General features: G+C 44.6%; 1 protein-coding gene across 1 annotated transcript in view; it reads right to left on the reverse strand.

Annotated features, from left to right (window-relative positions):
• The window catches only part of RNF150 (ring finger protein 150), a 276,332-nt gene that overhangs the window by 69,207 nt on the left and 181,954 nt on the right, over positions 1-25,171 (reverse strand). Inside the window, exon 4 of the mRNA XM_077476943.1 lies at positions 25,051-25,133. Coding sequence (XP_077333069.1) covers positions 25,051-25,133 — 83 coding nt within the window. The remainder of the gene's footprint in view (positions 1-25,050; positions 25,134-25,171) is intronic.

The raw sequence follows: 25,171 nt of genomic DNA on the forward strand, positions 1-25,171 counted from the left end.
GAACTTGATGGTGGAGGCCATCATGACTACCTGGAGGCCGATGGTCCTGGCACTGGAGAAGAAGCTTGTTTAATGCTTAAACTTATTCTTAACTGGTAACTTTTTCCATTAGAAACTCTTTGGATGTATTTATCCAGATCATCTCCAAACAACTGTTCACCATAAAATGGAAAACTAGCCAAGAGCTGTTTGCATGGCACTTCGGCTGACCAATTTTTTAACCATAGAATTCTACGCACATGCACCAGCCCGAGCATAAGCCACGAGGCCTGGAGAATAGAATCTCTCATAGCGTTTACTGTAAAACATAACGCCTCTGCTATCCCAGCCAAATCTTGGGCTTGCTGATCAGGAATAATCTTGAGCATCTCTTTAAACTGGTCTTTTAAGGACTGACATACCCCGATCGCTGCCAGCGCAGGCTGAACCACTGAACCTGCCAGAGAAATATTGTTTTTAAATAGGAATGCCAACTTATCGGTTGGATCCTTCAGCATTCGAACACTGTCTACCGGACAAGTTTTTGTTCACAGAGGATATAGCAGCGTCAATTGCTGGAATCCCTCATTTCTTATTAAACTCTTCCTCCATAGGATAAAGTGTTGAAAACTTTTTTGGAGGAAAAAACTTTATCTGGGTGCTCCCACTCAGAATACATAAGCTTTTTTAGTAATGAATGGATAGGAAAAGCATGAATAGCTTGGGGAGGCTTTGGCGAACCCAAACTAGAAGTGGGCTCACCGACTGACTCCGCTACTGGCAGCAAAAATGTGGAGCAGACTAATTCAGTGAGAGATTTTACCAACAACCTTTCTTGTGAACCCGATCCATCCGTATTAGACTCTTCAGAAGAGAAGTCATAAGCCTCTTCCTGGTCCCCTGAGAGAAATTCATCATCTCTCACCCCGTTCCTCAGCTTGAGGGTCCTGGGTAATGGACAGGGACCTGTTAAGCTTAGTCCCACTCTGTGATGCGATTAAGGCATCAATCTTTTGTTCCAAGCCTAAAATGGTTGAGGAAAAAACCTCTTCAGTAATATATACAGGGGCTGCAGTGTTAAGAGCAGCAACACCCAATGTCCCTGACATCTCATTCTGACCAGCCATATCACTCTCAGGGGGAGGATGCCATCTTTTTTTAGATGGTCCTAGGCTGCCTTGTGGCTGCAAAAGTCTTTCTATAGCCTTTTATTGAGATGTTTTTACCACTTCCGACCATAGCCCGATGCACAAAGCAGAGGTACTAACAGAAGGAACGCATTCCCTGCTTGAGCAATAGTCCAGCTCTGCCATGCCTATTAATGCTCAGCCTGATGCAAAAGTAAATGTGTTAAAAGGAATGCCTGTGTCACCAAAACAGGATTTTTAAAACAGCTTACCTGTAAAATCCTTTTCTTTGATGTACATCAGGGGACACAGAGCCATAGTAGTTACTATGTGGGTTAATAGGCCACCAATAGGTGATGGACACTGGCACGCCCCAAGACCAGAAGTGCACTCCCTATATAACCCCTCCCATTACCAGGAGTACGTCAGTTTTGTAGCCAAGCAATACAAGTGTATACCAAGAAGGGAGGGACCTCTGTATCCCCTGATGTACATCAAAGAAAATAATTTTACATGTAAGCTGTTTTAAAAATCCTGTTTTCGTTTCATACATCAGGGGGACACAGAGTCATAGTAGTTACTATGTGGGATGTCCCATAGCAAGGGAAACTGAAGGGAGGGAGACGCAACAAAAAAAGTAGGGCAAAAAAGAGGCTAGAGGACTCATACTGCAGCCTGCAGTACAGTGCCCCCAAAGGCAATATTCTCATGACCTTTAACATCGATTTGATAAAATCTGGTACATTTTATGAACTGAAGACCAAGTTGCGGCCTTACAGATCTGAGCCATAGAGGCCTGATGATGCACTGCTCATGAGGCACTGGTCGCCCTGGTTGAGTGTGCTTTAACATGAAAAGGAGGAATTTTCTTCTTTAAGCTGGAAGTTTGAACAATCACTTGACAAATCCATTTGGAAATAGTAGATTTTGATGCTGCCTGTCCCCTTTTTTTGACCTTCTGGCAGTACAAACAAAACATCTGTTTTGCGAACCCGAGCGGTAACCTTTAAATAGACTCTGATCGCTCTTACTACATCAGGAGAATGTAGTGCCTTCTCTTCCCTAGATTGAGGCTCTGGGAAGAAAGAAGGAAGAATAATATTCTGGTTTAAATGAAAACCTGTCATCACTTTTGGTAGGAATTCAGGATGAGGATGCAAAACCACCTTATCCATGATCCAATATGGCTCTTTACAAGACAGAGCCGCTAATTCCGATACACTTCTAGCAGAAGAAATGGCAAACAAAAATACTATTTTTCTTGTCAAAAGAGCCAAGGGAATTTCCCGTAAAGGCTCAAAAGGCTGATTCTGTAAAGATGACAAAACAAAATTTAAATCCCAAGGATTTAGAGGTGCCTTGATAGGGTAATTAATCCGTGTTACCTCCTGAATAAAACTACACACCAGGGAGTGAGAAGCAAGAGGCTGTTGAAAAAAAAACACTGACCAGGCCGAAATCTGGCCCTTGATAGTACTCAAGGCCAGCTTCATTTCTAATCCCATTTGCAGGAAATCAAGGATCCTACCTATGACATACTTCCTGGGGTGTCAACCCCTGGATCCACACCAAAAAACATATGCCTTCCAGACTCTATAGTAAATGATTCTGGAAGCCAGCTTCCTGGCATTAACCAAAGTAGACACTACTGAGGGAGATAACCCATGGTCCTTTAAAATGTGGGTTTCAATAGCCAAACCGTTAAATTTAACGTCTGTAAGGTAGGATGGAATACTGGACATTTTGCAAGAAGGTCTGTCCATAATGGCAGAGTCCGAGGGACTCCTACCGCCAGATTTATGATCTTGGCAAGCCAAGATCTTCTGGGCCACCAGAATTACCTACTTTTTTTCCAGCTTGATTCTGCAGAGAAGGCACAGAAGTAGCAGAACTGGAGGAAACGCATAGATCAGTGAAAACTGATCCCAATGTCTGTTCCGCATGATATCGGATCCCTCGTTCGACACAAAATTGTCGACTTTGTTGTTTAACCTGGACGCAAACAGGTCCACGTCCAGAATACCCCATCTCTGACATATCGCTAGGAAAATGTCGGGGTGAAGAGACCTTTCCCCCGGAAATAACTGTTGGTGACTCAATTAATCTGCCTGCCAATTTTCTATTCCTGGAATGAAATCGTCTATAGTCAAGGAATGTTGTTTTCTGCCCAAGCTAGAACATGATTCACTTCTTTTTTGGCTGCACGACTTCTCGTGCCCCCCTGGTGATTGATGTAAGCCACAGCCGTGGCATTGTTGTATTGAATCCCGACAGGACAATCCCATAGACTTAACGTCCAGAACTCTAGGGCCAGACGTACTGCCTGAATCTCTAGAATGTTGATGGGCAAGGTCCTTTCTGACTTGGACCATCTCCCCTGGACTGCTCCCCAGCCTGGAAGGCTGGCATCCGTTGTCACCACTTTCCAGGATACCGGCAGAAAGGACTTCCCCTTTTGGAGGTTGCTGGTTATCAACCACTAATTTAGGCTCTGACGTACATCAGGAGATAAGCGTATTGGAAAATCCAAAGCCTGAACCTTCTTGTTCCAGACTGACGGGAAGGTGTTTTGTAGCAGTCTTGAGTGAAACTGTACGTAAGGGATGGCCTCAAAGGAGGCCACCATTTTCCCTAACAATCTCATGCACAGCCGAATGGAAGGATTTTTCTTTGTTTTGACAAGTTGAATCAGTCCTATAATGGAACGGATTCTTGTCTGGGGTAAGAATTCCATCTTCTGTATGGTATCTATGACCAGCCCCAAGTACTGTAATCTCCTAGATGGTTTTAAGGAGGATTTTTCTAGGTTGTGTATCCAACCCAGAGATTCCAGGTAGTTTACAGCTGTGACTAGACTTTGGTTTAAATCAGAGACTGAATGATCTATTAAAAGTAGATTGTCTAAATAGGCTAGGACCGTTATGCCCTGAGCCCTTAATCTGGCTAAAGGAAGTGCTAGAATTTTTGAGAACATCTGCGGTGCTGTGGCTAGATCGCCACAAACTGAAAATTATGATTTTCTATCTCGAAGCTTAGAAATTTCTGGCGAGCGGGAAATATTGGCACGTGGAGATATGCATCCTTGATATCGATTGGTGAGAAAAAACTCCCCTCCTTGCAGGATGGAAACAACCGTTCGGATTGATTCCATGCGAAAGGACCGGATATTTAAGTGCCGATTCAGATCTTTGAGATCTAGAATGGGTCTTACCTCTCCATTTGGTTTTCTCTGGATCCTTGGGAACATTTGATCTTAGAAAACAAGGAGATGGAAACTCTCAGAACTCTAGTTTGTAACCTAGAGAAACTGAGGAAGCCACCTATCTGTCTTGACATTGTTCCTGCTAGATCTTTGAAAATTCCCGGAGCCTTCCCCCCCACCCGAGCAAGCAGGGCGCCCCTTCATAAGGAGGCTTTAGCATTCTGCTTTGCAGGCTTTCTGTCCCAAGACCTCTTTTGACCCTGGTGCTGCCCTTGGGGTCTTCCCCTTGAACCGGACGGTGAAGGCTGTTGAGACTGCCTAGACGCTGATGCCCCTGGCACAGATCAGGAAGCATGCTTAAAGGAGAAATGTTTAAACTTCTTCTTTACTGGTAAAAGAGAGCTTTTCCCATAAGAGATCCTTTGGAAGTATTTATCCAGATCGTCCCCAAATACCTGTTCACCATGAAAGGTCAAGAGTTTTTTTTTTACACAGTGCTTCAGCTGACCAATTTTTCAGCCACAGAACTCTGCAAGAATGCACTAGTCCTAGCATAAGCCACGAGGCTTGAATGACAGAATATTTCCTAGCATCTACTGTGAAACAGTGCGTCTGATACACCAGCCCATTGCTGGGCCTGCTGATCAGGCAGAATCTTGAATATCTCCACAAACTGTTCCTTAAAGGACTGAGATACACCAATTGCCGCAAGAACCAGCTGTGCTACTGAACTTGCTAGAGACATTACTTTTAGAAAGACGTTCCAACTTTTTATCTGTTGGAGACTTTAACATTAGCGCATTATCCACCGGACATGCGAGACCCTTGTTTACGGAGGCGATTGCAGCATCAATTGCTGGAACCCCCATTTCTTATAGAAATCCTCCTCCATAGGATAAAGCGTGGAAATTTTTTGGGAGGATAATATTGCTTATCCGGATGCTCCCATTCAGAATATATAAGCTTTTTTTTTAGCCATGAATGAATATGAAAGACACCCCAAGATGGGGGAGGTTTTAGTGATCCCAAACCAGAAGTGGTTTCATTAAGAGCCTGCGCTGCAGGCAGCAAGTAGGTTGAGCGAACCAATTTAGTAAGAGAGTGTACAAGCAACCTGTCTTGTGATGCTACTTCCTCTTCCAAACCTCTTGGAAGATCTTCCTGATCCCCGTCCCCTTGCACCTCAATAAGAGGGTCTTGAGCACTAGATGGGGATCTGCTACATTTAGACCCGCTATGGAGAGTGATCATAGCATCAATCTTTTCTAAATTAGAAATGGTAGAACAGAAAACCTCCAGCTGCAACAACAGTCTCCCCTGACGGCTCAATCTGGCCGGCATCACTCTCAGAGGAGGATGACATTCTTTTGGAAATGGATTTAGTTTGTTGGGAAACCACTGACCCTTTAGAACCCTTAGAAGAGTTCCTGGTCCCTCTTCCACTCATAGCCTGAAGCACAAAGCAGAGGTACTATCAAAAAGAATGTACACTGCTAGGTTATAGTCCAGCGCTATAAGCTGCTATTAATACCTAGCCTGGTAAAGTAATAATGTGTCAAAAGGGAAATGCCTGTGTCACCAAACCTGATGTAAGCCACCTCCTGCTCATGTGTCCTTCCACAGCCAGCAGTAGCCACACACACAGTGCTTTAAAAACGTCCTCCACGTGCAGACGGCGTCTGACGCCATTAACCTCGTTCCCGTGCTGATTACGCCCCTTTTTTCAACAAGAAAGCATTTTCCCGTGTGAGCAGCAGAATTCAGGCACCCAGCAAACAGCTGATATGGCGGCAGGGGGGTTAAAAACCACCGCTGAGCGGCCTTGTGGGTTATTATTTATTTTTTGTTTTGTTTTTTTAGAAAAGAATGCTTTCGGAGAGACCATTCCCCCTTTTCTTACTGGAGGATCTGCCTGCTTTCGGCCGAAGAAGAAGGAGGAAATGATGGCTCCTGACACAGTGCTGTCTCCAGCATAAGGCGCTGAGTGCTCAATACAGCTCCCAGTGGTAACACATAGGCATGACAACATTATAAACTTAAAGGAGAAATTCATAAGAAAATCCAAAGATATTTCTTAGAAATCTCCACTTATCTTCCCGTAACAGGGTTATCTGAGATAAACCTAATCTTCACCATTCACGGTGGGCTTCGAAACCTTCAGGAACAGGGGAACCTAGAGGCTACCCACAATCCTGGACCTGCGACAGCACCCTGCCAGTAAAAACTTTATGGCCTTACTACCAAAAAGTACTGGATCCCAGGGTCCAGCTCTCTAAAAAAAGAGAAGCATTTGCAAGCAAAACCTCGTTTCTTTCAGACATGAGGCCCGGGTACCATTCCTTAGGCCCATTAAAGGACACTCTGAACAGATCCGGTCAGCATGGCTAGCCCCAGCAAGGATTGCTTCCAGTAGAGCTCAGCACAGCACATTTTTACTCGTGACCAACACCTTAGACGCTGGCGAAAAAAACTGAGGTACTCCTGGTAATGTGAGGGGTTATATAGGGAGTGCACTTCTGGTCTTAGGGCATGCCAGTGTCCATCCCCTATTGGTGGCCTATTAACCCACATAGTAACTACTATGGCTAGGTGTCCTCTGATGTATGAAAAGAAACCTCTTTTATGCCCCTCTTGCTCTTGTGTCCCTCCATCAGCTTGCAGCAGCAATAATGGTGCTTTTAAAACCCACATTACCGCACTGGACGTTGGAGGACGCCAACGCAGCGCTAAGGGCCGCCCCCTCCGTCGCCTAGAGCCCACCTCCCCTTTAAAAAAAAAAAAAAAAAAAAAGTTTTCCCATGCGAGCGCAGGCCTCTGATCCCATGGGATCACTCAGAGGGGAAAAAACGGTGGGGAGAGGGTCGGGAAGCTGCCGAGTAGGTTTTTTCGTTTTTCTGCTGAAGCGCTTCCTCCTGAAGAGGGGAGACTACAGCACAGGTGGGGGGTGTCTGGTGAGGAGGAAAACCCCCCAGACTTATCGGAGGTCTGCTGCTGGCTGGAAAGAAAAGGAAGCCTGCTGTTTCGGGCACAGCGTGCTCTCTTTGAGGAAGCATGAGAAGGTATGTGCTCCATACAGCCCCCAGTGGTGACATACAAGTATGACAACATTTACTAATTAAAAGGAGACATTTCATAAGAAAATTAAAACATTTCTTAGAAAACTCCACGTACCTTTCCCGCTGCAGGGTTTCCTGTGGTAAAAACCAACAGACCCAATCTTCACCCTTCACGGTGGGTTCCGTTAAAACCTTCAGGAGCCGGGGACCCTCAGGGTACCCACAATCCTGGACCTCCAATTGCATCCTGCCAGTAAACGTTATGGCCTTAATACCAAAAGTACTGGATCCTGGGATTCAGTTTTCTAAATAAAAAAGAGAAGCGTTTACAGGCAAAACCTTGTTTCTTCAGACACGGGGTCTGGGTACCATTCAATTCGGCCTAAAAGACACTTTGAATGGATCTGGCTGCATAGCTAGCCCCAGCATGGATTGCTCCAGTGGAGCTCAGCACAGTGCATCTTTACTCCTGACCAACACCTTAGACACTGGCAAAAAAAAAACTGAGGTACTCCCAGTAGTGGGAGGGGTTATATAGGGAGTGGACTTCTTGTCTTAGGTTGTGCCAGTATCCATCACCTGAAGGTGACCTATAACCCACATAGTAACTACTATGGCTCTGTGTCCCGTGATGTACGATAAGAAAATCTTTGACCAAACTTCAACAATGAAAAGGATTATAGCAATTTGTTTCTGACCAATCAAACCATTAGAATATTCTCTTTTCACCTAGTGTGCACATTCGATAAATGTTGCATTAGCCATAGGGAATTAACTACTGCACGTTATAAATGAAGAACAATTTTAAAAGAAATAAACAGAATTTTCTTGATTGCTACTCCAGGCTTTCCAGGAAATTCTACTTTTTATCTCACTGACAAATACACCTTTTGAGATTCAAATTTGTTTACAGGCATACCCCACTTTTAAGTACACAATGGGGTTTATTTACTAAAGCTGGAAAGTGCAAAATCAGGCTCACTTCTGCATAGAAACCAATGATCTTCTAACCCCATCTTGTTCAATTAGGCTTTGGTAATAAAACCTGGAAGCTGATTGGTTTCTATGAAGAAGTGAGCCTGATTTTGCACTTTCTAGCTTTAGTAAATAAACCCCATTGTGTACTTAAAAGTGGGGTATGCCTGTATATTACTTGATCCTGGAAAATTAATGAGTATGTTCAAAACTTAGGTGTATTCCTAAATACTCAAATGGCCTTTACCGCAGAATCTTAACCAGAGTCGCAATTTCCCCGGGTGTACTTCTGTAAGATACAAGGGGTACTTGAATTCCCATAACTCTTGATTTTTTGGGAAATAATCAGCGGTCAAATGCAGTGTTAATTTGGGCAGCAAATTTCGATTTTGTTTTAGTCTTAGGACTAAAATTGCATTTTAGTTTTAGTCCCATTTTAGTCTTCTGCAATTGTTTTAGTTTTAATTGTATTTAGTCAACTAGATCTCCAGTACATTTTAGTCGACTAAAACTAATTTTAGTTGTCTAAAATCGAATGGGTGTAATTCAATTTTAATGCATTAAGTAACATTTCTCTGCAATTTCCAAACACATTATAAACTGCTGGAGCGAAAAATCTAATAGGTTATTTATTATGGTATTGAGGTATGAACATGCACTACAGACCAGTGTTAATTTTGAAGTCAAATTTCAATTTAGTTTTTGTCTTAGTCTTGACTAAAATGGCATTTTAGTTGTAGTCGTATTTTTGTCATCTCAGTTGTTTAATATTATTTTAGTTGACTAAAATATGACTAAATTTAGTCTACTAAAATGTTTTAGCCATTTTAGTCCATGAAATGAACACTGGTCAAACGTAAGGAAACACATCCAGTGCCCCTTGCACATGTATAACATGACCATTCCAGAAGATACTTGTTAAACATTTTTTAAATATGGTGTTCATACTTTGTCAAACATTATGCGGGCCATACACGGATGGAAATTTGGCCAGTCAAGCAGGGACTGGTCAAATTTCGACCAGTACATGGGGCTTTCCCACTCTACATAAGTTAATTGTGTAATCAACTTCAAATTGGGACATCTTGGAAAACTTTTCATTGATAAGCAGCTGCAGACAATCAGCTGATCAGTGCGTGCCGCTGTCAGATCACAATATCCTTATGGGGAGGGGGGGTGGGTAGGGGTTCAGCCACCTTGTATTTTGTGGATGGGGGAATCAATTAGGTATGCTTCACAATAAAAAAATGTAACTGTGTACTGCCAGCTGACCATGTTGGCTGCATCTCTTGCAAAAACAGAGCCTTCTGTAGCCACATTTAGTGATAATGTACACAAATAACTGAATATGGTTACCAATCACACTGTAAAAAACTGGTAATCGTTCTTATTCAAATAAATCCCAGAACGAACTCTAGTACAGGCATGTTAAAAGAAATTTCATCCCAGGGCGCATCAGAATTATGGTTGCATCTGAAAGACTACATAAATTTACGTGGGCTTTTTTTTCCCCATGGAGAACAGGTGCAAAACTCAACCCCCCCCCCCCCCCACCAGCTGAGCCTCACTGAACGCTGGCCAAATTGCCCTAAGTGGGAGGATGTGGGAAGATTTTAACGTGGCAATAAATACCAGGAGTATGTTGTTCTGTGTGGCGTTCAGGGGTGCCCATCCATTCTCACCTACACGGTACAGCTCTAGTACTTCCTGGTGGTGTAGGCGGCTCCACCTCTCTCTCACTTGCAAGGAGATTATTGGTCGACATCTGCATCCAGGCCAGGGTGAGAGCCGGAGGTGGTGGAACAGAGTTCCACCACGTTCCGGCTGAAAAAAGCCCCGGGTGCGACGACCACATTAAATAGCCTGGAGGGCCAGTTTCAGCCCACGGGCCTTGTGTTTGACACGTGCTATAGTGGGTCTAGAAGGAATTCTGGCAGGGGAAAGGGTGTGGGTGGGGTTTACCATGATAGCAGATAGCAGTAGAAGGCTGGCAGAATGCCAACTGTACATTCTAATATCCAGCCATAAGGGCATTGTCACATATGGTTCTACCAGGAGATCAGCACAGGAGAATGGAAATCCATTTTGAGAGTGATAAAAGACATTGTTATTTAATCAAAGCACTTTTAATGATAGGTATTTTTCACATACTGTATATTATTCATATTTACATATACAGTATGTTCTAATATACTGCTGCCCAAAGCTTAAGATTCTTAGTTAACAATAATGTTGTGTTATAGAAAAAAAAAAAAAAAAAAAAAGCTATGCTGAGAGATGTTGGCACTGTTTTGTGGTAGAAGAGTAAATGCAGACAAACACATAATTCATTCAGCTACTTCCTTTGCAAGGCAGCCCCACATAGTTTGAAAATGAAAAACAGACCTGGGTAATGTCAGCATAACCAGCAACACACATTTACAGTCTGGGCGTGGAGACACTGAAAAACACAAGCCGTTGCTGAACACACTTGAAAATTGCTACACCTACCAAATGAATGATTTATGAAAACTGGTGTGAAGAGATGAGGAACCATAGCCAACAGCGGATAATCAGACTACATGTTTCATTTCCCCAGGGAAGGACAGGAAGGAAAACTGAAACCCGATTTCTTGTTGTGGACCTTTCTCTTTTCTTTTTTTTTTTAAATAAAGCAAATATAATCATTTGTACTGATCCGATGATTTATTAAAGTGTATAAGTAATACTTTTTATTTTAGCTTAGTAAGGGATATTTAAAACTGCCGCAGTTTCCCCCCCCCCCCCCCCCAGTATGTGTCACATTGGTAATACCTTCTCCACCTCTCATACTAGAGATGGAACAGGAAACAAGAGGAAATCTCTGGAAAGTGAGTGGAATTCCCCTTGTAGACAGTTATCACCAGAACAGATGTCCCTATTGGAATATTTACTTACTCATACCGCATCTTCTGATGACAACTCAAAAACGTTGGGCGTTTCATCATTTTATATAGTGTGGGCAGTGATCCTCAGGACAGATAGAGCGTGAATCTCAATAGGGACACAGAAAACAATAAAAACATGAGAGGTTCTAACCCCTCCCTACTCCACCCAAAAGTAGAAAAAACATTTAGGCTATACATAAAGTCTAAGGTTAGGATCACATGTATGCTTTTTGCAATGCGTTTACAGAAACACTACAGTCCATTTAATATTAGTTCCTATGGCTCACATTCACACCAACAAACAAATCCTCCTGTCTGTTTATCAGGTAGACTCGATCAGACCACCCATTGTTCTCTATGGGGCAGTGGATGTCAGCGGATCTGCTGACATCCGATCAGGTGTGCTAAAAACAGATAGGGATCCGTTCCACATCAGTCCTGCGGATTGAATGACAAATCAGCTAGAAATGGACAGGAAGTTAATTTCCATTCGACCGCCCCATATAGAACAGGGGTTGTGTCCGTGTCCACTCTGCATAGTGGAGTGAAGCGGACTCGGACCGGTCATCCGCCTGCAGGGATCAGGAGAGAGATCCCACACAGGACAGGAGGATCTGGTTTGATGGATTCCCCTCTGTCTGAAAGGGGCCTTATGCAGTTTTCACAGATGTGTTTTTTTGGAAAGGTGCAGGGACTTTTTTTTTATTTTTTATTTTTTTTACAGGCAGCATGGTGTGCGTTTGGCTCCATCGACTTAAAAAAAAATCACATAAAAAATGCATTAAAAAAATGCATGTATATGCATCTTAGGTGTGTTTTTCTGTATGACAACATATACATTCTCCTAGCAACATTAATACATTCCAAAACACATAAAAAATGCATAGATGTGAACATGGCCTAAAATCAAAAGCACTAATATACATCCCGCCTTAGCAAATGCCATTATGTGTTTTGTTTATAATTAAGCACCTTTGGGTGTGAAATAGGTCAAGGAGATGGCTGAGACCTGTTGTATTTGTTCAATTAATCCTAATAAATCCTCACTGCAATTGGTTCCATGGTCCATCTTCTTGTTATTCAACTGTACTTTCAGATCAGGCAAGGTAAGGGTGCAATGGAGTAGCAGCCGCTGACAGCTCGTTTTCCTGGTGGTAGCAGTAGACTAATTTATTGTGTTAGAACCTTTTCTCTATTCTCCATAATTATCACAATCTCTGGAGCACAGCCAGGAAATAAGTATTTTATTAAAACCCTATAATTATATATAATTAGTAACTAAAGTCTGTCCAAAATACAATACAAATTGTCAAACATTAAGTCATCAACTCGCTATAAATGTACATTTGTGCACGAAATATCAGTTATTGGTGGACTAACAATTAGAATTTTCTTATTTTTCTCAACAACAGTGGATACATTATTTACTTTTAGGAGCAAATTAAATCCAAACCAAAGGGCTAGTCTGCCTAAAACCGAGACAGTACCTCACACAAAGACAGTCTTCTTAAATGCCCCAGCAGGTTCAGCAATGAAACCTCTAAGGCTGGATTCAAACTAATGCATTTTTAGGGCATTTTACAGATTTGCATTACAGTCCATTTAACATGGTTTCCTATAGAACACGTTCTGTAGTGCAAATCTGAAAAATGTAAAAAGCACTAACGATACATAGGTGTGAACCAGGCCTAAAGCTCCAAGGCCTTATTTTCATCAGTCTGTAGATTAAAGGCTAGGGTTACATAGCTACCTGGCCTTTAATTATGGCAGCAGGAGGTGCAACCTTGCTGTTTAATTCCTTGAACGATATCAAACCGGGGACAAGTATATGCCTTTTCAGATTTTTAGTGATGCTATAATGGTAAATAGGTGGTCTTGTTCTTTGTAGTTGTGCAACAAAAGGGTTTTCATCAAACCTGTAAAATCCTTCCCTTGGAGTACATTACTGGACAAAGGATACATCATTTTCTGAAATGCTGGATTATACAGTTACTGCCATCTTCAAGAGAACTGGACATTGGCAATCGAAGCTTTAAGCAAACCCAGTACAACCAGTCCTGTGTGCCTCGATTTTTAAGCAAACAATGATGGCAGAGAATCATAAGAGGGGAGGGACTTATGTCCAGTAATGCACTTCAGGAAAAGGATTTTACAGTTAAGGCAAAGACCATATTTTCATAATTGTACATTACAGGATACAGAATAGCATTCTAAAACATTGGGGTGTCCAAAAGCAGCCCAAGTGAGGTGTGGGCACACAACAGACAAAAGGATACCCAACCAGACTACCCACAAAAAAAATATTTACAGCCAAAGCTGGCATCAGCTGAGGCCTGAACATCCACATGGTAAATTATATTAAAAGTGTAAACAAAAGACCAGTCAGTCCTTTGTCAGTCTTTCAGAACTGACAGAGTCGGGCTGAAGAAAAAAAGCTGCAGACATGAATTCAATAAGGGAACAGAACAGAGACACTGATGATCATTTTCCCAATTAAGGTGAAAGGAAGAAACCCTATTGGCCTCAAAACATCATTGTTTTTGTGTAGCACAAGAAAGTTTTTTCTATGGTTTAAGGCCGCCAATATGTAAACCTGTAAACTCCCCTCGCAGAAGTGATGGTGATCAGAAATGCAACCTTGTGAGTAAGGCTAGACAGGGTAATATCTTCTAAAGGTTCAATGGGTGGTCTTTCAAGAACAAGCAGAACCAGACTGAGAATTACAGAGGAACATACAGGGAGAACACTGTGAGCAGCAGCCTGTATGAAGGCCTTCACTAGGGAGTGATAGGCAAGTGATGACTGAAAAAGAACTGCTAAAACAGGCCATAGACAGAGGAATTCCACGGGTTGCAGGAAAGAAAAAAAAAAGCAGTGTTGATGGAGGAATCCCTTCTGCAGAGTCATTGTGTTCTTCCAGCTATGGCCGGCCTTAGCAGTTCTTTTTCATAATAACTTGCCTACCATTCCTTACTGAAGGCCTTGATACGGGGTGTTGCTCACATTCCCACTAGCAATAATCGCATGTAAAATACGACAGGCTGGTTGTACCAAAGTTGATAGAACAATCAACTTGGACACATTTAGCCTGCCCATACATGGTTTGAATCTCACCCCGCTCCTGCTGAACTAGCCAAGATTCGAACTGTCTATGGCTGGCTTAAGGCTGAGGTTGGACCCTTGTGGGTACTTAAGACAAAACATTGATACAGGCCAAACTAGAGAGAAAAAACTGTATTTGTCCCACAGTAAACTTCCTGGGATGGAATTTCCTTATCTTGCACTAAAAGCAACGTTTAACAGGTGCGATAGCAGACTTTGCTAGATGTTGACTTCCTAGTTTTCAAGAAAGCAGATATATGCCCGTCCCTCAGGAATTAGGCTTCATCAGTCAAGCTGTTAAAGCCAGGGACCAAGAAGCAGGATGGCAAACTGTGGGACAGAAAATCTGGACAATCTGAGAGGCCCCACAGAAGCCTGAAGTTGTTCAAGTACCATGTCCTCCTGTGCCAGTTTAGTTCAATGAGAATCACAGAGATACCTTCCATCTCGATCCTGCATTGTCGGCAAGGGGGGAACTTGGGAGGGGACTTCCCCAATTCCAGGGCGGACCTGGTTTATCACACACAAGCGAACAAATCTGGTCCTGCCAGTCAGGTGTGATGGATAGGGATGGGCCGAACACCCCCTGGTTCAGTTCGCAGCAGAACATGTGAACAGGCAAAAAATTAGTTTAAACACGCAAACACCATTAAAGTCTATGGGACACAAACGTAAAAAATCAAAAGTGCTAATTTTAAGGGTTAATATGCAAGTTATTGTCATAAAAGGTGTTTGGGGACCCGGGTCCTGCCCCAAGGGATATGTATCAATGACTTTTTTTATTTTTTTGAAAACTGATGTTTTTTTTGGTGAAACAATAAAAGTGAAATATTCCTTTAAATTTCATACCTGGGGGGTGAATGAATGAATGAATGAAATACTTGTATAGCGCACAATGCGAACTGAATCGCCTCTAGGGGGGTGTCTACAGTAAACCTGTAAAGTGGTGCATTTTTCCCGTGTTTAGAACAGTCCCTGCACAAAATGACATTTCTAAGGCCCTTTTCACACTGGGGCGGTGGATGTGTTGGCGGTAAAGCGATGCTATTTTTAACGGCGCTTTACCGTAAATTTTGCGGTGCTATTCGGGTAAAAGTTCCCTGCTGGCGGCCAATAAAGGGTTAAAAACAGCCGCAAAAGGGTTAAAACCACCGCGAAGTGCTGCTCCAGCATCGCTAAGTGCCGGCGGTATAGCTGTGCTGCCCCATTGATTTCAATGGGCAGGAGTGGTGAAGGAGTGGTGTATACACCGCTCCAAAGATGCTGCTAGCAGGACTTTTTTTAGCGTCCTGCCAGTGCACAGCTTCAGAGTGAAAACCCTCTGGGCTTTCACATTGGAGAGACAGCAGCAGCTCTTTCAGGGAGCTTTTCGGGTGCTATTTTTATCGCTGTAGCACCTGCAAAATGCCCCTGCAAAAAAAAAGTAATTTGAGACCCCTTTCACACTGAGGCTCTTCTAAACTGTCAGTAAAACGAGTGCTTTTGAAGAACTTTTTAGGCACTTTTGAAGAGCTTTCCATTAATTTCAATGGAGAGGGGTGTTTTTTTACCACCCTGCCCCAGTGTAAAAGCATTCATTGATTTTAGTTTTTCGTGAGCTTTTCTGGCACTTTTCTTAGTGTGAAAAAAAGCACATCAGTGTGAAAGGGGTCTGAAAGTAATAGCGTTTATTATAGTGAATTGTCTATGGGAGAAATCAATAGTGCTAATTTTAAGGGTTAATATGCAAGTTATTGTCATAAAAAGTGTTTGGGGACCTGGGTCCTGCCCCAGGGGATATGTATCAATGAAAACGAGAGTTAGACTTACCGGTAACTCTGTTTCTAGGAGTCGTCCAGGACAGCACTAGAGAGATAGGCTCCACCTCCAGAGGCAGGAAACACAATCCAGATCTTTTAAGGGCGGTCTCCGTCCCTTCCCCTTCAGTCTTGTAAACGAGAACTTCCCCGGAAACGGCTTCTGTAACGACAAAAACACTTGTCCAGCATTACAACAGCATATAGGGAGGGAATCCATGCTGTCCTGGACGACTCCTAGAAACAGAGTTACCGGTAAGTCTAACTCTCGTTTTCTCTAGTCGTCTGTCCAGGACAGCACTAGAGAGGATCAACGAGAACTTACCAGATTAGGGGGGGGACTACCGCTTGAAGGACCTTTCTCCCAAACGCCTGGTCTTGCGCTGAGATAAGGTCCAATTTGTAATGCTTCATAAACGTCGAGTAGCTTGACCAAGTTGCTGCTCGACAAATTTGTTCTGGTGTCGCTCCAGCTCGCTCTGTCCAAGAGGTCGATAGTGCCCGTGTAGAGTGAGCCATGGGGGGAAAAAAGGACATTCCATTTTCATCCCTTTTGTAGGCTTCTACAATAGCTTGTTTGATCCACCTTGCAATTGTATTCTTTGAAGCTTGTGACCCCCATTTTTAACCCGCATGTAAAACAAATAATGCAGTTGATTTTCTAATGCTTTTCGACATCTCCAGATACTGTAAGACACAGGCTCTCACATCCAGTTGGTTAAACTCTACCTTCTTAGGATTAGTGGGGGACCCACAGAACGAAGGAAAAACAATTTCCTGTGTTCTATGGAAATTTGTCACTACATTGGGTAAAAACCCAGGGTCCGTGTGCAACACCAGCCCCTCTTCAAAAATTTGTAAAAACGGCTCTTTCACCGAAAGTGCCTGAAGCTCGTTAATGCGTCTGGCTGTGGAAATAGCCACTAGGAACACCGTTTCAAGCGTGATCCATTTCAAGGAAAGTTCTTCTTCCCGAGACTTTTTTACCCATCCCTGTAACACAATTGACAGGTCCCATTTGGGTAAATTTTTGAAAGGAACAGGTTTAATCCTGGTCAATCCCTTAAAGAACCTGCTGACCAGCGGGTCTGCCTCCAGAGGTTGATCCAACAAAACCGATAGGGCCACAATTTGTACCTTTAAGGTACCAATGGCCAGTCCCTTATCCGCACCGTCTTGTAAAAACGCCAAGACTGTCGGGATACTTATAGACACCTTTTTAGTGTCCAACCATGAACAAAAAACCTTCCAATACTTAACATAAATTGCTTGGGTTACTCTCTTTCTACTAGAAAGGAGTGTTCTAATCACCCTATCCGAGAGCCCCTTAGACTTCAAGAGGCTCTCTTCAGACGCCAGGCCGATAACTTTAGGGTCTGTATTTCTGGCAACAGAGCTGGACCCTGGGACAGCAGATCCTTTCTCTCCGGCAGTAGGATGGGAGGCTCGTCTGTCAGACCCAGCATCATTGAGAACCACGGTCTCTTCGGCCAATATGGAACCACCAGTATTAATGTGGCCCGTTCCTGAAAAAATTTCCTCAGGACTAGAGGAATTAGCTTGAATGGGGGGGGGAGGCGTAGAGAGTGCGAAACGCCCAGTTTTGTGCCAAAGCGTCTATCCCTTTTGCCCCTGCGTCCCTCGCTAGGGAGTCGTATACTGGGACCTGGGTGTTAGCTTTCTTGGCGAACAAGTCCACCTCCGGAAGACCCCATTTGCGCATTGCACATCAGCTGGAAACTCTCCCTTTTCAGGGACCATTCTGATTCGTACACCCGGTGTCGACTCAAAGTCTGCCAGGTGGTTGTCTACCCCCTTTAGATGGACCGCTGAAACTGATTCTAGGTTTCTTCTGCCCAATGCATGATCGTACTTGTTAGCTTGATCAAGGAAGGGCATCTCGTTCCTCCCTGTTTAGGTAGGAAATCGCCACTATACTGTCCGAGAGGACCTGTACATGGTGGTCCTTCAGATCCCTGGCAAACGCCCTTAAGGCTTCCCAGATTGCCTCCCCCAGTATCCTTGGGCTATTTAGCACAAAGCACTGGCATCCATAGTGATGCAGACAGACACTGGAGGAGACCACCATAGACCTCGTACTAGGTTCTCCTCTCTTACACCACCAAAGAGACCTTCTGGTCTTTGAGGATAGATGGATAATCCCGTCCAGGGATTCTTGTGTCCCGTCTCAGCTGCTCAGAATATTGGCGTGAAGGCCCCTGAAATAAGCTCTTGCCCAAGGAACCGCAGGGATTGTTGCCACTAATAGGCCCAACCCTGCCATAGCTGAGCGGATGGAAATTGTCCGATTGGACTGCAAAAAGGTTACCATCTTTTTCACCTTTTCCCCCTGTGAGGAAGACTTTCTGTGACACAGAATCTACCAGGAAACCTGGATACTGTATGGCCCGAGTTGGTGTCAAGTGCGACTTTTCTTTGTTTATTAACCACCCCAGCCTTTTTAGGCAAGAAATGGCTACCCTCAGACCTCCCTGCAGTTGGAGCTTTGAGGGGGCGAAAAATAAAAGGTCGTCCAAGTATGGTATGACAGCGACCCCTTTCAGCCTCAGGGGAACCAATGCTTCTGCCAGGACCTTAGTAAATATCCTGGGGGAAGAAGATAGACCGAATGGCAGAGCCCTGTATCGGATCTGTCTTCCCCCAAGAATCACTATCCTCAAATACTTTTGAGTCTTCTCGAATGGGGATGTGTAAATATGCGTCCCTCAGATCGAGAGAGGCCATGAAACAATTTGGAGGGAGTACTGACCTCACTGTAAAGATTGTTTCCATCCGGAATTTCTTATAAGTTACCCACTTGTTCAGCAACTTTAGATTCAAAATTCACCGGAATTTGCCTAACGGTTTCTTCACCACAAACACATGCGAGTAGAAACCGTGGTTTATTTCTTGTGACGGAACTGGCACTAGAACCCTCTGGTCTATTAAATCGCCAATTTGCGACAGCAAAGCTGTCGCTTTCTGGGGATCCTTGGGAGGCTTGGTCAGACACATCCTTGTAAGTGAAGTGTGCTTGACTGTATTTTGTAACCCTCCCTGATGGTCCTCAGAATAAAAGTATTTGGGGTAGTCTTTTCCCACTGTGGGAGGAACTGCCCCAGTCTTTTCCCCACAGGGAACAGGTCACTGGGATTTAGTGGTTTTTTTAGAAGAGGAAAAAAGATTGCCTTTCTGTTTTCCTCCCATCCACTGTTTTAGTTGTTGACTCCTTAGAGGTCTGTCCCTGTGACTGTCCCTGCCTTTAGGGATGAAAAAAGCATTTACCTGTAGCTTTTTGGGTTTAACAGGAAAGGCCTTCTCTGCAGTATGGTCCAGGACTTTTCAAGATCCTGTCCGAACAAGAGGTCTCCCTCAGAGGGGATGCCACATAACCTCACTTTTGAGGCCGAGTCTCCTGACCAAGACTTCAACCAAAGTGCCCTGCGAGATGCGTTTACGAGGGCAGCGGTCCTGGCTGACAATTTAACAGACTCTGCAGAGGCATCTACCATATAACCTGCTGCTTTATGCAGCATAGGAAGGGAATCCAGTATTTCCTTTCTGGAGGCCCCGCCTTCCAAATGGCTTTGCAATTTGTTCCAGCCAGACCTCCAAGTTGCGAGCCACTATTGTCGTGGCCATTGCAGGTTTTGAATTAGTCATGGTTACTTCCCATGACCTCTTCAGCAGCACCTCCATCCTTTTATCCATGGGTTCCTTAAGATCACCCATGTTCTCAAAGGCGAGGTTGATTTTACACACTGGGAAAAAGCTGCGTCTACCTTAGCACTTTGTTCCAGACGCAAGTGGGGTCCTCGCTGAAGGGGAATCTCCGCTTCATACTTTTAGGAAAAAAATAGCTTTTTCTCTGGCTCCTCCCACTCTCCAGTGTGCTATGATCTGCCTTTAGGGTCTGATACATCTGGTCATGCAAGGACAGGGAGACTGGCTCTTCTTTAATTTCGAGCGTCTCATAAATCACCCCCAGTAAGGCATCTACCTCCTTGAGTGAGAGCCTGTATCTGGGGAAGCTTGTCCCTTGCACAGGAATATCTCTGGATGATGCCGTCTCACTTAGGCCATCCAGTGAATCAAATTCCTCTTCCCCTGATTCGTCACCTTCCTCTGGGGTGGAAGCAGGGGGGACTGCGGCTGGTTTTGGGGTCTCAAGGTTCGCTAGCATTGTCTTGATGGATTGCATTTCTTTCTGTACTCCAGAAATCAAATCCTAACAGGCCCCGTAGCTTCCTTATAGACCAATTTGTCTATGCATGGTTTGCAGAGGGGCTTAGACCATCCTTCTTTTAATTTATTCATACATGAAGGACATCTCTTCTTCCCCCCCTGACCTCTCTGGTTCTTTGGGCAGAGCCCAAGACAAGAGAAGTAGAGAAGGAAGGGAAAAACCAGACAAGCTAACATCAGCGAAACCTTAGCAAAAAATAGGATGCCTTCACCCAACACCTATGTGCACCCCACCAACCGCTAACAGGATTCACAAGACTCTTTAGTCCGGATCCTGTTTGAGAGAGGGAGGGAGGAAAAACACACCTGGACCATTTCAGAATGCCTTTGCATTGATTAGTCCATCACTCCCCCCCTCACTCCCAACCCTGTAGGTACAAGACACCTCTGTGTTTGCCTACCTGAGCTGGTTCGGCTCCACTGCCACTCTCCACTGCATCCATTTTGATCGGAACACGCCTGGAGGCTTCTTTTCGTAATGGCGATAAAGCGATGCAGCACGAACGCTTGAAGCACACGCCTAACCGCCTGGATGCAGCGCGACCGCCTCGTGGCTGTGGCTTTTTAAAATAGCCGCCAAGGTCCCGAACGTCCACGCTCGCCGCGCGACCCGGGACCGGTAGTGGATTGCCGGAAGTCCTCTATCCTCCTCCTGTGATGCACAGGCCGGAACTCGAAGCCTGTGCCCGTCCCCCACCTGACTTCGCGCCCAATTTGAACCTATTGTCAGGTGGGGAAACGAACGCCCTCCCCGGGCTTCAGAAGGAGAACGCTGGTTCGAAGCTGCAGTCAACCCGACCGGAGGACTTCAAAACGTCCGTTTACCAACAGGTAATCCGAACTCCTTCCCCGTCTCTTATGGGCTATCCCACCGTCAGGGGAAGGAGAGCTCCTGATCCAGCCTCCTCCTCCGGTGGAGGAAACACAAAGACTGAAGGGGAAGGGACGGAGACCGCCCTTAAAAGATCTGGATTGTGTTTCCTGCCTCTGGAGGTGGAGCCTATCTCTCTAGTGCTGTCCTGGACAGACGACTAGAGAAAACTTTTTTTTTTTTTTTTTTTTTTAAACAGACTTTTTTTTTGGAGCAGTGATTTTAATAATGCTTAAAGTGAAACAATAAAAGTGAAATATTCCTTTAAATTTCGTACCTGGGGGGTCTCTATAGTATGCCTGTAAAGTTGTGCATTTTTCCTGTGTTTAGAACAGTCCCTGCACAAAATTACATTTCTAAAGGAAAAAAGTTAATTTTAAAGTAATAGCGGCTATAGTGAATTGTCAGGTCTCAGCAATACAGATAAAAGTCATTGAAAAAAACGGCATGGGATCCCCCTAATCCATTACCAGGCCCTTTGGGTCTGGTATGAATATTAAGGGGAACCCCGAACCAAAATGAAAAATAAAAATTGCGTGTGGGTTCCCTTAAATTCCATAACAGGCCCTTCAGGTCTGGTATAGATATGGATATTAAGGGGAAACCTGCGCCAATTCTTTTTTTTTTTTTTTTAAATGGCATAGGGGTCCCCCTCAAAATCCATACCAGACCCTTCAGATCTGGTATGGATTTTAAGGGGAACCTCATGGCAAAAAAAAAAAAAAAATGGTGTGGGGGTCCCCCCAAAAATCCGTTATTCGAGCACACAACCTGGCAGGCCGCAGGAAAAGGTGGGGGGGGCGAGAGAGCCACCCCCCCTCCTGAACCATACCAGGCCACATGCCCTCAACATGGGGAGGGTGTGTCCCAAATACCTCCTTCTGGGCCCGGAATATAAACATGTCTTTGGTAAAGTTGTCCAAGAATGCGGCAAAAGATTTTCTTTATAGAAAGGCATATGCAAAAGCATTTATAGTCCAAATGATTCACAGAAAAATGAGCCACTGCGTCCTCCACCTATTCCCCGTCCAGGCAACATAATCATAATCAATGACCGCCTGTGTCTATGTCACTGCAGGCTGTCATACAATCAGTATGCAAGTGCGACAATACCAGCAAAGGGTTACTCAAACCACCTGCAGAACAGGAGGGAATTAATGACTGTATGTTGACTAGGAACCTTAGGCTGACATACAAACAGTATGCAAGCGAGGCAATATGAGCAAGGGTTAGGCTTGCCAAACATTAAGAAGTTTTCTAGCCTTCAACCGTAGGTTGAAGAAAAATAAATAAAAAATAAAAATAATCGATTGATTCCGCTATCAGCATATTCAGTGTTAATGGGGGGGGGATACCCACTGCTGCATTACTGTGTTCTGAAAGTGCCATAAGAATACGATGATTACTGCTGTCTACTCTAGCCAGCAGCAATCATAAAAAAACTTAAAAAAAACTTCAGTACAACCAGCCTGCCCATAGATGGGTCAAAATTCATCTGGTTCCTGCTGAACCAACCAAATGTCAAAATGTCTGGCCGCTTTACTAAGGCTGCTTTCACACTGCAGCGGGAGCGGCGTCGGCGGTAAAGTGCCGCTATTTTTAGCGGCGCTTTACCGTCGTTTTAGCGGCGGTGTGCGGGCGCTAGCGGGGTGGTTTTAACCCCCGCTAGCGGCCGAAAAGGGGTTAAACCCGCCCGCAAAGCGCCGCTGCAGCGGCGCTTTGCCGGCGGTATTGCCGCGGTGTCCCATTGATTTCAATGGGTAGGAGCGGTTTAGGAGCGGTGAATACACCGCTCCTTCACCGCTGCAAAGATGCGGCTAGCAGGACTTTTTTCACCGTCCTGCCAGCGCATCGCTCCAGTGTGAAAGCCCTCCGGCTTTCACACTGGAGTTAAAGGGGCCGGTTTTTTTCAGGCGTTACACAGGCGCTATTTTTAGCGCTGTAACGCCTGAATACCGCCCCAGTGTGAAAGCAGCCTTAGAGTGAGGCAAGAGGAGTCAATAGCTGACCAAGACTATGTAGCACTAACCCCCAAAGGAGCTGCTAGTTTGATTTGGCTTAGTTACCTTCTCCTCCTCAATTTGTGTCTAGGGGTTTCCCGTAATAGATGGCCCAGTAACTTTAGAAACTGACGACAGATCCGCATAAAGGGATTTTTATTTGCAAAAACGTAGACAACGAGCAGTCTCTTAAAATAGGATCAGAGGTATAGGAAGAAAGTTCAGGTACTCTTCGTGTCAAAGTCAATAATAAAGGACTTGTTTACTTTGACTAAATCCAGAGAATAGCCATTCACAACTGGATGATCACTCAAGTTGGATTGTCCCTCTCTCACAAGGCCTAGCAGCCAACAAGGTACTTAAAGAGGGATTCCACCAAAAAAAAAATATTAAAAGCCAGCAGCTATAAATACTACAGCTGCTGACTTTTAATAAATGGACACTCACCTGTCCCGGGTTCCAGCGATGCCGGCAGCCGAGGCCGATCGATCGCTCGGCTCTCGGCTGCTGTCGTCACCATTCTAGGTGAGGGAATCAGGAAGTAAAGCGAATCGGCTTCACTTCCCGGTTCCCTACTGCGCATGCGCGAGCCGCGCCGCGCAATAGGATATCTCTACGCTGTCACTGGGACCCGTGTGTGTCCCAGCAGACAGCGCGGCAGGGCAGGAAATGGCGTAGACTCCCACGGGAGTCTATGCTCAGAAGTGGGTGAAAATACCTGTCTTTGACAGGTATCTCCACCCCCCTCCCCCCTGAAAGGTGTCAATTGTGACACCGGAGGGGGGGGAGGGATCCGATCAGCGGAGGTTCCACTTTAGGGTGGAATCCCGCTTTAACTCAGGAACAAGTCTCTGCCACAGACGTTGTAGAACATTCAGGAAACTAAAACTCTTAGAACACTCGTGTGATACCTGGATCTTTCAGCCAGCTTGGCGATACCCACAAGACGGGATTCACTTAGGTACTTCAGCCCCACCAGGCTCTTGCTAAGAAGCCAACCCGTTCTGAAGAGTCCTCCCCTGGATAGTTACGAAGTTACCGGGCCTCTCCAACTACCGGAGACGGCACCAGACCACCTCAGAATCCTTCTTTAGTTTCCTTGCCTCGGGCTAGCCAGCCCCGAGACAATAAGTCGCGTGGATCCGCACCCCAGGCCATAGCCTTCCTGGTGGCTGGTCAGGAGGACCAGGACCATGGAGTCAGAACATACTTCTGGACCAGAACCTCGAACCACGTGACATCCGCATCTTAAGTGCCCTCTGCACTGTGGTTCCATGCCTGCCAGAAGAGACAGTGGCCCCTGTGGCCAGGCTGAACATCCTATAGTCCAGTCAGACTGATGCTGAGGCCCAAATTTGGAACAATTGTACCCAAACCAAACTGCAGTTTAGGTGTAACATTAACTTTCAAAACATATAGCGCATGCTCTTCAGGAGCCGGCGCTACAACTATATATAATAAAGTAAAATGAAACTGGGCTTATCCTGTATACACAAAAACAAAAAAAAAAGGCTGTAGGGCACACTGCAAAAGGCTGATAATAGCCTGTTTTCAACTGACTGAAAACAAATTGCTGACAGATGAGTTGTGATTGGTTGCAATTTATTTTGAAATAAACCTAAATGCAGTGTAGAATATGAGGTGAAATTGACGAGAAGATACAAATCAGTCAAAAAATGTTTAGAAGAATACAATAAAAGTCTTCATGGTCTTACCCAACAAAATATCTAGTTTGGCACGATTTCCATTGCGGAAACTGTTAAGAACTATGCCAACAATGCATGAACTCACCGACATGGCAAGACTCGGACAACATCATTTGGTTTGTATCCTTCAATGCATACAGCACAGTTGTCAAAATCTGGCTCTGTCTCCTGTTGGAAAGAAAGCAATAGTTAGGAATGCTTGTAGT

The sequence above is a fragment of the Lithobates pipiens genome, unplaced genomic scaffold (genome assembly GCF_037356315.1).
Source record: "Lithobates pipiens isolate NorthernLeopardFrog02 unplaced genomic scaffold, aLitPip1_a1.2 Scaffold_13, whole genome shotgun sequence".
In the NCBI taxonomy this organism is placed as follows: domain Eukaryota; kingdom Metazoa; phylum Chordata; class Amphibia; order Anura; family Ranidae; genus Lithobates; species Lithobates pipiens.